General features: G+C 39.9%; 1 protein-coding gene across 3 annotated transcripts in view; it reads right to left on the reverse strand.

Moving 5' to 3' along the window:
• Positions 1-12,500, reverse strand: part of LOC115226087 (4-hydroxyphenylpyruvate dioxygenase-like) — a 36,667-nt gene that overhangs the window by 1,109 nt on the left and 23,058 nt on the right. For 2 of the 3 annotated variants that reach the window (XM_036514850.1, XM_036514851.1), the window contains exons 7-15: positions 12,228-12,310; positions 11,613-11,806; positions 11,025-11,102; positions 9,473-9,635; positions 8,700-8,771; positions 5,545-5,661; positions 4,088-4,210; positions 1,836-1,934; positions 538-732 (exon numbers count right to left, since the gene is read on the reverse strand). In XM_036514850.1, the coding sequence (XP_036370743.1) occupies positions 1,857-1,934; positions 4,088-4,210; positions 5,545-5,661; positions 8,700-8,771; positions 9,473-9,635; positions 11,025-11,102; positions 11,613-11,806; positions 12,228-12,310 (908 nt within the window). In that variant the 3' untranslated portion in view covers positions 538-732; positions 1,836-1,856. Of the gene's footprint in view, positions 128-537; positions 733-1,835; positions 1,935-4,087; positions 4,211-5,544; positions 5,662-8,699; positions 8,772-9,472; positions 9,636-11,024; positions 11,103-11,612; positions 11,807-12,227; positions 12,311-12,500 lie in introns of those variants that run through there. The other variant, XM_036514852.1, reaches the window with a different exon arrangement.

Genomic DNA, 12,500 nt, shown 5'->3' on the forward strand with positions numbered 1-12,500 from the left:
AAACAAAAAAAATTTAGTCCCTTTGGTTGACGTTGTTGTCGCTGTTGTTGGTGTTGCAATTGTAATTTATATGAATCACAAAGTAGTGGCAGTAGCAGAAGTAGCAGCAGGCGATTTATGTTGCTTCCTGAAATTATAGTTTTGGTATTTTCTGTTGTTTATTAACAATGACTACTGATATCAATATTATTACAATTATTATTATTATTATTATTTATTATTTATTATTATTATTATATATTATTATCATTATTATTATTATATATTATATAGTAAGGTGGTGCTCCAGCATGACCTCACTCCAATGACTGGAACAAGTAAAAGATAAATTTTTAATGATTACTATTATTATTATTATAATAATTATTATTATTAAATTATTATTGTAATTATTATTATTATTATTATCGTTATTATTATTGTAATTATTATTATTATTATTGTAATTATTATTATTATTATCATCATTATTATTGTTATTATTATTATTGTAATTATTATTATTATTATCATCATTATTATTGTTATTATTATTATAATAATTATTATTATTAAATTATTATTGTAATTATTATTATTATTATTATCGTTATTATTATTGTAATTATTATTATTATTATTGTAATTATTATTATTATTATCTATAATCCGTTGGGCATAATCTTTCACTAAATCTTGATCCTACACTAGTCCAGTGCAACAGCAAAACTCTTGAGGTTGTGTCACATAATCCTGAAAGTAAAAAACAAACATAGAAATATATAGACACATGTCATAAATATATATATTTATATCTGTAAATTACATCATACGTACATACATACACACAGAAACTGTTCACTGGGAGCTGCACAAAGCCAGATTTCACGGGAGGGCTGCAATCTGAAAATCACTAGTTTCAAAAACAAACGTTGCAAAGTGTTTAGATCGGAGTAAAAACCTACAGAATTGGTCCCCAGAGCAGTGGAAGAATGTTATTTTCTTGGATGAGTCATCCTTTACTTTATTTCCGACCACCGGCCGAGTATACGTGTGGAAACAGCCAAGAGAAGCATTTGACCCAGACTGCCTTCTTCCAACTGTTAAACATAGAGGACGATCTAGGGACGGAGTTATATCTCGGAAATCCGCCAGTTATTTGACTGTGGCCATGCTGGAGCACCGCCTTTAGTCAAACAAATCGACCCTAGGACTTATTGTTTGTAAGCCTAGTACTTATTACCCGTGGACATATTTACAAAGTCAGAAAACAGCACAGCTCCTTCCATGACTTCAGGAAACATTTTTTCATGCTGAGAGTTGCTGAAGTATGGAACAAACTGCCGACATCAGTTGTTAGTCGTCGGAGCACTGCATCCTTGAAAACTTCCATGCTTCCTGAGATTCGCCAACACTACACCTGATCTCCCCTTCATACACACGCTGAAGCATGGAACAAACTGCCGGCATCGGTTGTTAGTCGTCGGAGCACTGCATCCTTCAAGACTTCCATGCTTCCTGAGATTCGCCAACACTACACCTGATCTTCTCCCCTCCATACACACACAAGCATCTATCTGACTCATACATTGTTCGCTTTCCAGACATTTCTACATTACTGCATATACTCTGACAAGTTGTGGTGCACCTGAGCACTATATACAATAATTTCATTATTATTATTATTATTATCATGCTCTTTTGCTGAACCAACAAGTTAAAGGGACGTAAACAAACCAACATCGGTTGTCAAGCGATGGTGGGGGTGGGACAAACACACACACACATCCACGCATGTATATCTCAGATATGGAAGAATAAAGGGTGAAGTGGAGGAACTCCTGAACTGTATTTACCTCAAAATCTGTCTGTGCGTCTTACGAGAGGTTGCCTCGTTTGTCCTGATCAATTTCAATTGCTTCAAATAGGGACTTGAAATTGCCGACACCAAAGCCCTTAAAGGAGAAAAAAAAGTTACCATCATTGTCATCATCATCATCATCGTTGTATTCATTATAATCACCATCACCATCATCATCATCATTGTCATCATCATCGTTATAACCCTGAGTAATTTCTGCCCCTGGGGCAGAGAATGTTGTTTCCTATTCGCTGACCCCTAGAAAGTATGAAAACTGGCAAATATTTCCTTCAAATTTTGCTTTTGTTACATTTATTCAAAGCCCAAAGAATCCCATTCAACGTATTGCTATGATGCTCCCACTGACTACTCCTGCTCGTGATCAGAGATTTGCATATCGTCAGCCACCAAGGGACGTGGTCAACTGGTTAAGGTCAAACAACTGACAAGCAAATCTGTGGTATTGAGCAGAATATTTGCTATAACGATATTTCTGCTTCAGCAACTCAGCAGTGAATCTGTGTGAAATGTAATGGAAAATATGTCTGGTTTAAATCATTGATGTCCGAGTGATAAAAGCAAAGTTTGAAGGGAGTAGTAGTGATTTCCTTATATTTTTGTTTTTATTACATTTATTCAAACCCCCAAAGAATCCCTCTCGACAGATGGCTGTGATACTCCCTCACTACTCCTGCTCGTCATCAGAGATGCACAACGCATACCCTCCATCAGACACCTACCATATTCTGAGCGCCTTGTTTCCCTGGGCATGGATTCACTGAAGCTCCGGCATCTGGTGATGGACTTGGTAAACACCCACAAAGTTGTCAACCACCTCACCAACAACAACACTGAACACCTTTTTGATCTCCATGTGTCTAACACACGTGGACATGCCTGCAAAGTCAGAAAACAGCACAGCTCCCATGACTTTAGGAAACATTGTTTCACGCTCAGGGTTGCTGAAGCGTGGAATAAACTGCCTGCGTCAGTTGTTGACTGCCATGACACTGCATCCTTTAAGGCCCTCATGCTTTCCAAATCCGCCGAAACTACACCTGATTATATATACACTTTAGATGAGTTGTAGTGCACCTGAGCACTGTACACAATTATTATTATTATTATATTATCAGTCACTAAGAGACATGTTCAAGTAACTGACAAGCAAATCTGTAGTATTGAGCAGAATATTTGCTATAATGGTATTTCTACTTCAGCAACTCAGCAGTGAAATGTAATGGAAAATAGGTCAGTTTTAAATCATTGATGTCCAGGTGATAAAAGCAAAGTTTGAAGGGAGTAGTAGTCATTTCCTTTGATTTCTATAAAGAAGCCAATAAGAGATGACACTTACTGACCAAAGACAAAAAAGTAATATCTGTAGTAAAAAGGAATAAGCTGTCTTTGGTTGCTATTTCTAAATTTTCGGCATGTGGAGAAGCAACTTGTTGCATAACCCTTAATTATGTTTATATATTAGAATATATGTATATATTTTAAAATGTGGATAAGGGTCACAGAATGCCATAATGAACCTTAAAAAGTATGGGTCTAGCATTGTTGCTCAAAAAGTATTGGAACCACCTATATGTTGTGCATTCTGTGACATCCTTTTATCACAAAAAATTTGCTTAGTTCATCGAAATCTTTATATATATAAAAGTGAAGTTGTGTGTCTGTCTCCTACGATTTAGATTCCTAACTACTCCCACATTTTGCGGTGCAGTTTAACCAAAACCGGGTATCTTATAGTGGTGATTCATATCGAACCCTTCTGGGTATTAGCGCGCGTCTACGATGAGTCTACGATTCAAAAAAAAATTTACCATCATTTTTTCCCATTTTTAATGCATTTTTTCGCTATTATATAAGGGAAATAACTCTCTAAAAATGTCTACGATGAGTCTATGATTTTAAAAATAATTTACCATCATTTTTTTTCCATTTTAATGCATTTTTTCGCTATTATATAAGGGAAGTAACTCTCTAAAAATGTCTACGATGAGTCAACAATTTAAAAAAAATTTACCATCATTTTTACCCATTTTTAATGCATTTTTTTGCTATTATATAAGGGAAGTAACTCTCTGAAAATGCTTATATAGTTATTTCCCTTACAAACCCGAGCAACGCCAGGCGATACTGCTAGTTAAGTTATGTAAAAAAAATCAATTAATTTATTAATTAATTAATTAATTAAAAAGAAAAGAAACGCAAAGAAATATTCGTAGTTGTTTTACTTACAGAATGATTGTGTCTCTGGATGACTTCTATGAAAACCGTGGGACGGTCCTGAAGGGGTTTGCTGAAGATCTGAAGAAGGTAACCCTCGTCATCATAATCTATGAGGATTTGAAGCTTGTGAAGCTGGGGAAGAGATTAATGGGAGATTAACTTCTGGATATATATTAGGGGCCATAGTAGGTGTCAGAGTAGAATCTAGGGTTTAGCTGAAGATATTTCTACATGGGACTGTTCTACATTTTATGCACAGTTTACCTTGGATTACATTATCGAATGTGTCTTACCATATTGTTGTATGTGTTGTTGCTGTTTACTACCAGATCGTCTCTGATCCATCGCACGTATGATCAAAGACGTTCCAGCTATGACCATCCTGTCTTTTATTCAGACACAGTGTATCTAGGACTACATTATCTAATGTGTCCTTCTTGTTGTTTAGCCCCAGGTCAGTCCTGATCCAGCAGACCTATGAAAAAAGATGCTCCAACTGTGACCATCCTGTCTTTTATTCAGGCATAGTGTATCTAGGACTACATTATCTAATGTGTCCTTCCTTGTTGTTTAGCCCCAGGTCAGTCCTGATCCAGACAGATCTATGATCAAAGACGTTCCAGCTGTGACCATCCTGTCTTTTATTCAGGCATAGTGTATCTAGGACTACATTATCTAATGTGTCCTTCCTTGTTGTTTAGCCCCAGGTCAGTCCTGATCCAGACAGATCTATGATCAAAGACATTCCAGCTGTGACCATCCTGTCTTTTATTCAGACACAGTGTATCTAGGACTACATTATCTATTGTGTCCTCCTTTGTTCTTGTTGTTTAGCCCCAGGTCAGTCCTGATCCAGCAGACCTATGATCAAAGGTCTTCCAGCTGTGACCATCCTGACGTTTATTCAGACATTGTGCATCTAGGATGATATCGTCCAATGTACCCTTGTTTTTTTATCCCCAGTTCAGTCTTGGTTCACCAGAATTATTACTTAAGACGTTCCAGCTGTGACCATCCAGTCTTTTATTCAGATATAGCGTATTTAGGACTATATTACATTTTTACAATTTTATTTTAATCTCTCTCTCTCTCTTTCTTTCTCTCCCTCTCCTCCCCCTCTCTGTCTCTCTCACTCTTTTTCTCTCCCCTACCCTCTCACTGACTATTTCTCTTTCTCCCTCTCCTCCCCCCTCTCTCTCACTGACTATTTCTCCTTCCCACTTTTATGTATTTTCTCTCCTGACAGGGACAAACGCTCAAAATATTAGACACTTTTTCTTTACAAGGTCTGCTAAAAAAATATCACCACTGTTGCTAAGGTAACGAAGCTCACATACACAAAAGGTAGCCCCATGGTTGCGAAACAAACTTATTTACCCCCCCCACACACACACACACAGCAATGCCAGCCACTGCCCCGGGCTCCTTTCTATAAAATAACCCCAACCTTATGGAAACACACTCACCATGTCCAAATTCTCCTTCACTTGGACTTTCGATGTCTTCAGACGTTCCCGGAGATTGATGTAGTACATATCTGGAATAGTTAGGAACTTAAGACCACGGTTGAGCAGGTTCTGTACCTGTAAAGAGAATCATTAGCCTTCTTTCAACTGGATTCCGGCGATACAAAAGACATGTGATACACAAGATTATTTATTTATGCGCCCTTTTTCAAGCCTAGCCAGGCTCACGGACCCGGTTTCCCAGTTTCTGTGGCGTATGTGTCCCCCCCTAGCTGGACGGGATGCCAGTCCATCACAGTGTTACTCAAGAAACAGGTAGGAAGAGTGAGAGAAAGTTGTGGCGAAAGAGTACAACAGGGGTTGCCACCACCCCCTGCCGGAGCCTCGTGGAGCTTTGGGTGTTTTCGCTCAATAAACACACACAACGCCCGGTCTGGGAATCGAAACCGCGATCCTCTAATCGTGAGTCCATAGCCCTAACCACTGGGCCATTGCGCCACTGATACACAAGACACACATTGTATATTCTTTTGTTCTTTTACTTGTTTCAGCGATTGGACTGTGGCCATACTGGAGCACCACCTTTAGTCGAACAAATCGATTGCAGGACTTATTCTTTGTAAGCCTAGTACTTATTCTATCGGTTCTCTTTTGCCGAACCGCTAAGTTACGGGGACATAAACACACCAACAGGCAATGGTAGGGGGACAAACAGAGACACACAAACCTACACACACAGTAGCCATGGCTATGTGACTGGCCTATTAAAAGTACTTGACAGTCATTGGGTGATATGCTGTGCATGCGAAGGTCTGTTGAACCAAGTGAAATCGAAGTTGTGGCCAATGCCAGTGGTGTCTGACTAGCACCCGTGTCGGTGGTATTTAAAAAGCACCATTTGAATGTTGGGTCTCATGGAGGCAGTGACCGAGACCCTTGGCAATATACCGTGCGTCTATTAACCTGCCAAGCTAAGTGAGACTGTAGTCATGGCCAATGCCTGGGTCAGGTCAATGGCACCTGTGTCGGTGGTATGTAAAAAGCACCATTCGAGCATTGGGCCTCATGGGGGCAGTGAGAGATGACAGAGACCCTTGGTGATATACCATGCTTGTGCTGACCTGTCAAGCCAAGTGAGATTGTAGTTGTGGCTGATGCTTGTGTCAGGTCAATGGCACTCATGCCGGTGGTACATAAAAAGCACTCACTACACTCACAGAGTGGTTGGCATTAGGAAGGGCATCCAGCTGTAGAAACCTTGCCAAATGAGACTGGAGCCTGGTGTAGCCCCATGCATCACACATGTTACACATCCCCTATTTCTTTTCCAACCACCAGAATAATTAGGGACTTACGAAACAAGGGTTTTACATTAATTTAGAATGTACGAAAGAAAGGTCAACTGCAAGCCTGAAAACAAAAATGGACACTTAGGATAGACTTACGAAAATGCTTTGGGCAGGCAAAAAGTTAAGGCAATTGTGTGGGGGGAAATTTGGGTTCTTTTGTGGGGGTTTACCATAGTTTAGTGAGATTTTTGTAAGGTTTATCATATACCTACAGGGATTACTGGATCTGGTAGGGTTATTTTATAGGGTTACTATCTCTGACAGGGCTATTTCATGAGAGTTACTGCCGCTCATGGTCTATTTCGCTGGGGTTACTATATCTAATGGGTCTATTTTATAGGGGTTACTCTGTGTGATTGGTCAATTTTATAGGGGATTGCTGTCTCTGATGAGATTACTTTTCAGGGCTTGCAATGTTTTCAGCATTTATTCCATCAGATTGGGTCATTTTATAAGTTGCCTTGTTCTCAGGGTTCATTGCTGTATTTATGATAATTTTAGGGATTGCGTTTTTTTCAGGGCTTATTTAATTTTCCATGTCTATTGCTTGGAGTTCTTATAAGGTTATATATAAAGTTATATAAGGTTTACTATGTCTCCAGGGTTTACTGAATTTCAAGGGGTCATATAATAGGCTTTGCCATGTATTTAGAGTCTAATATATCTAATGGGTTCATTTTATAGGGATTACTATGTATATAGGGGTCACTTTATCCAATGGCTTTGCAGCAGATCTGTATCTCAAAAGTGATCCAGCTAACACAGTATATCCGTGGCTCATAGGGTCAACATGTGAAGGGTCAAATTTTTAAGGGTCATCACTTAAATATGCTACAATCATCATCATCGTTTAACATCCGCTTTCCATGCTAGCATGGGTTGGACGGTTCAACCGGGGTCTGGGAAGCCAGGGGCTGCACCAGGCTCCAGTCTGATCTGGCAGTGTTTCTACAGCTCGATGCCCTTCCTAACGCCAACCACTCCGCGAGTGTAGTGGGTGCTTTTTACGTGCCACCGGCACAGGTGCCATGGGAGTCTGGCATCGGCCATGATCGGTTGGTGCTTTTAACGTGCCACCGGCACGGAAGCCAGCCAAGGCGGCGCTACAATAAAAGTAATAAACTTCTGGCCATGATAAAAACTAGGGGGTTGTATTTACACATTCCTCCTCTTCATCATCCTCATCATTTAACATCAGCCTTCTTCTGCTGGTGTGGGTTGGACAGTTTAACAAGAGCCAGCCAGTTTGACAGGAGCCTACCCCAGGCTACTGTGTCTGTTTTGGCAGGGATTTTATGGCTGGATGCCCTTCCTAACACCAACAACTCTGCAGAGTGGACCCAGTGCTTTTATACGTGGCACAAATACAGGCGTGGTCAGTTTTGGCATGGTTCTTACAGCTGGATGCCCTTCCAGATGCCAACCACTTCACAGTGTGGACTAGGTGCTTTTTATGTGGCACCAGCACCAGCAGGGTTTCCAAATAACTTGCAAAACCAGGAATTATGAACAGGGCATTTGAGAAGGGAAAGAGACAAGAAGGGAGAGAGAGGGAGAGAGAAAGAGACAGGAAGAGAGAGAGAGAGAGGGAGCGAGAAAGAGACAAGAAGAGAGAGAAAAAGAGAGAAAAAAACAGGAAGAGAGAGAGAAAAAAGAGAAAGAGACAGGGAGAGAAAGAGACAGAAAGAGTGAGAAAAGGAAAGAGTGAGAGGGGAGAATAAAGGGAGCAACAAAAATAATTGAAGGGGTCCTTGTACTCTTTAAAAGGAGTGGATGGGGAGGGTGAGGGAGTTAAGGTGTACTCACTGACTTGATGATGTCGTCCGTGTTGAGTGCTATGTGTTGTACTCCTGCTCCTCCGTAATAGTCGACGTACTCCTGAAAGAGAAGAGTACAGGGTAGAAAAGAGTACACGTGTTCTGTAGAGGATGTTTAATGCTGTATCGCCATTGGCAACGGGTTGCATATGTAATGAGTGTGTGTGTGTGTGTGCAAGAATGAGCACGTGTGTGTGAGAGTGTGTGTGTGAGTGTGTGTATGTGAGTCAGAGTGCATGTGTATGTGTGTGAGTGGGTGTGTGAGTGGGTGGATGTGTGTGAGTGTGTGTGTGTGTGTGTGAGTATGCGTGAGTGTGTGTGAATGTGCGCATGGGTGTGCATGTGTGAATGAGGGAGTGTGTGTGTGAGTGTGTGTGTGAGTGTGTGTGTGTGTGTGTGTGCATGAGTATGTGAGAGTGTGTGTGTGTGTGTGAGTGTGTGTGTATGTAAGAGTGTGTGTGTGTGTGTGAGGGAGTGTGCGAGTGTGCATGGGTGTGTGTGTGTGTGTATGTGTGTGTGTGCATGGGTATGTGAGAGTGTGTGTGTGTGTATTTAACGACTCCTCCCGCAATGAAGGAGGACAAAGATCTTAGTTTCCTTGATTTCGTTTCTGTCATCAAGGTGGTGCTCCAGCATGACCGCAATCTAACGACTGAAACAAGTGGAAGATACACGATGCAAGAGGTGATGAGAAGAGTGGAGCGAGAGGTCAATGGATCGACGGAGCAACGAAGCTGTGACCAGGTGTCGCAAAACACTCACCTGTATCTGGCTCTTCTTCTTTCCTACCACCGGTTCGTTAATCGGCATTTTGATGGTCTCCTCATAATTGGTGACCACAATGGAACGGAGGGACGAGTACTGCGTGTAGATCTGTTTGTCGTCGACGGACCAAAACCTGTGGAACTGGAGGTTCTTCTCGTACCTGAAAGTCACCAGCAAACAGGGACAATGTCAGCGGAAGGGACCAAAAACAGACAGAGGGACCAAAAACTCAATGGGGCCATTTCTTGTTTTACATAATACAGGGCATTAATACATGATAGCATGATGGGTTTAGGATTTAGGGTTTACGATTATGGTTAGGATTTAGGGTTTACGATTATGGTTAGGATTTAGGGTTTACGATTATGGCTAGGATTTAGGGTTTACGATTATGGTTAGGATTTAGGGTTTACGATTATGGTTAGGATTTAGGGTTTACAATTATGGTTAGGATTTAGGGTTTACGATTATGGTTAGGATTTAGGGTTTACGATTATGGTTAGGATTTAGGGTTTACGATTATGGTTAGGATTTAGGGTTTACGATTATGGTTAGGATTTAGGGTTTACGATTATGGTTAGGATTTAGGGTTTACGGTTATGGTTAGGATTTAGGTTTACGATTATGGTTAGGATTTAGGGTTTACGATTATGGTTAGGATTTAGGGTTTACGATTATGTTAGGATTTAGGGTTTACGATTATGGTTAGGATTTACGGTTTACGATTATGGTTAGGATTTAGGGTTTACGATTATGGTTAGGATTTAGGGTTTACGATTATGGTTAGGATTTAGGGTTTACGATTATGGTTAGGATTTAGGGTTTACGATTATGGTTAGGATTTAGGGTTTACGATTATGGTTAGGATTTAGGGTTTACGATTATGGTTAGGATTTAGGGTTTACGATTATGGTTAGGATTTAGGGTTTACGATTATGGTTAGGATTTAGGGTTTACGATTATGGTTAGGATTTAGGGTTTACGATTATGGTTGGGATTTAGGGTTTACGATTATGGTTAGAATTTAGGGTTTACGATTATGGATAGAATTTAGGGCTTGGGTTAGGGTTTAAGGTTAAGGCTAGGATTCGGGTTTAAAGTTAGGGCTAGGGTTCATGGTTTAGGGTTAGGGTTAAGGGAGCATTAACTTCATTGTTTACAGTTAGTATTATAGTTAAGGTAGGGTTTTGAGCTAGGGTTAGGATTAGGGTTTAGGGTTAGAATTAGGGTTTAGCGTTAGGATTCAGGTTTAAGGTTAAAGCTAGGGTTCACAGTTTAGGGTTAGGGTTAAGGTAAGCACTAGGTTCATAGTTTACAGTTAGGATTATAGTTAAGGTAAAGTTAGGGTTAGGGTTAGAATTAGGATTTAGGGTTAGAATTGAGGGATTAGGGTTAGGATTTAGAGTTAGGGTTAGGGTGAGCCTCGGCTTTATAGTTTAGTTAGGATTAGGGTTAAGGCTAGGATTATGCTTCGGGTCAGATTAAGAAGAAAATTTGGTGTCAAGGTTCAAGGGTCATACTAAAGTAAATTGTAGCTAATGTTACTTACCATTCGGCCACGTTTAACATGCTGTCTTGGGGTTGGTTTCCAACAATGTGGTCAATAAATTTCAGGTCTATAACTGGTCTGGAACAGACAGACACAAAAAAGGGTCAGTCACAGAATATTGAATTTCATTATTAAAATAAAACCATCTTTGATTGGCATCTCCCCAAACACCCCTGACAAAGGGTTTTTATTTACAGGGATCACTGCCAAACATGGGAATATAAATTGATCTCCTCAAAACTGTCCCTTAACCATTTGGGGCAAAAGTGGGTCCTTCCTCAAATCTGGGCCCCTAAGATCTTATAAAACAGGCCCTTAACAGGTTAGTCAAAATAGGGTTCTTACAATTTAGTTAAGACTAACCCTTAATAGTTTAATACAAAGAAGGTCCTTGCAGTTTAGTTAAGACTGGCTCCTAACATTTTATTCACAAACGACCCTTAATATTTCAGCTGAAATATTAAGGGTCCTTATAGTTTAGTCAATATTAAGAGTCAAGAGGGTCTTTAGAGTATTGTAAAGTAATGATTCTGACAGTATCATTAAAAATAGGGTTTTTTACAGTTTAGGAAAAAGAAAAACCCTTACAGGTTAGGTAAGAGAGGGTCCTTTTCATTAATCATCTTGTACCCAGGCAGAAAAGGGCCTTTGTAGTTGGACCGGTCCACAAATGTGTGCGTTGTGTCCCCGTAGGTTTGAACAGTTGCAAACTTCACAACTCCATCGTCGTCTGATTCCTCCCAAGGTTCGTGTACAACCATTGCACCTTTCGCTGTTGAGTGCTGGAAACAAGAGACAGAGAGAGGCAGAAGGACAAAAAGACGATTAAAATAAAGTGTTAACGCTTACAGTATGCTAATTAGCTGCTCCAATTTTGTGTATCTACTGTAATTGTTGAGTATATAAACAGATTTGCTGCTTGTTTCTGTGGGACTGATGAAACAGATGTAGATACCTCTGATGAGAGTGCAATAATGCCCGAAAAGCGATTAATCATACTCTTTTACTTGTTTCAGTCATTTGACTGCGGCCATGCTGGAGCACCCCTTTTTATTTATAAATATATATATATATATATACATACATACATACATATATACACACACACACATATATATATACACACACACACACACACACACACACACACACACATATATATATACACATATATACAACAGTAACATGAACAGAAATGTTTACCTTGAAGATTGCTTCCAGGTCTTCCACCTGGAACGCAATGTCTTTCACTCCGTCTCCATGTTTTACCAAATGTTGTCCCATTTCTACAAGGAAAGAAGGGAAGACAAGATCAATCTCTCTCTCTCTTTCCTTTCCTCTCTCTTTCTCTCTCTCTCTTTTATTCTCTCTTTCTCTCTCTCTCTCTTTTATTCTCTCTTTCTCTCTCTCTCTCACTCATTTTTATGAAGCTCTTATGACATGTCTTTTCTGTTGTGTCATTACAAAGATGTATTT

The sequence above is a fragment of the Octopus sinensis genome, linkage group LG29 (assembly GCF_006345805.1).
Source record: "Octopus sinensis linkage group LG29, ASM634580v1, whole genome shotgun sequence".
Taxonomy (NCBI): Eukaryota; Metazoa; Mollusca; class Cephalopoda; order Octopoda; family Octopodidae; genus Octopus; species Octopus sinensis.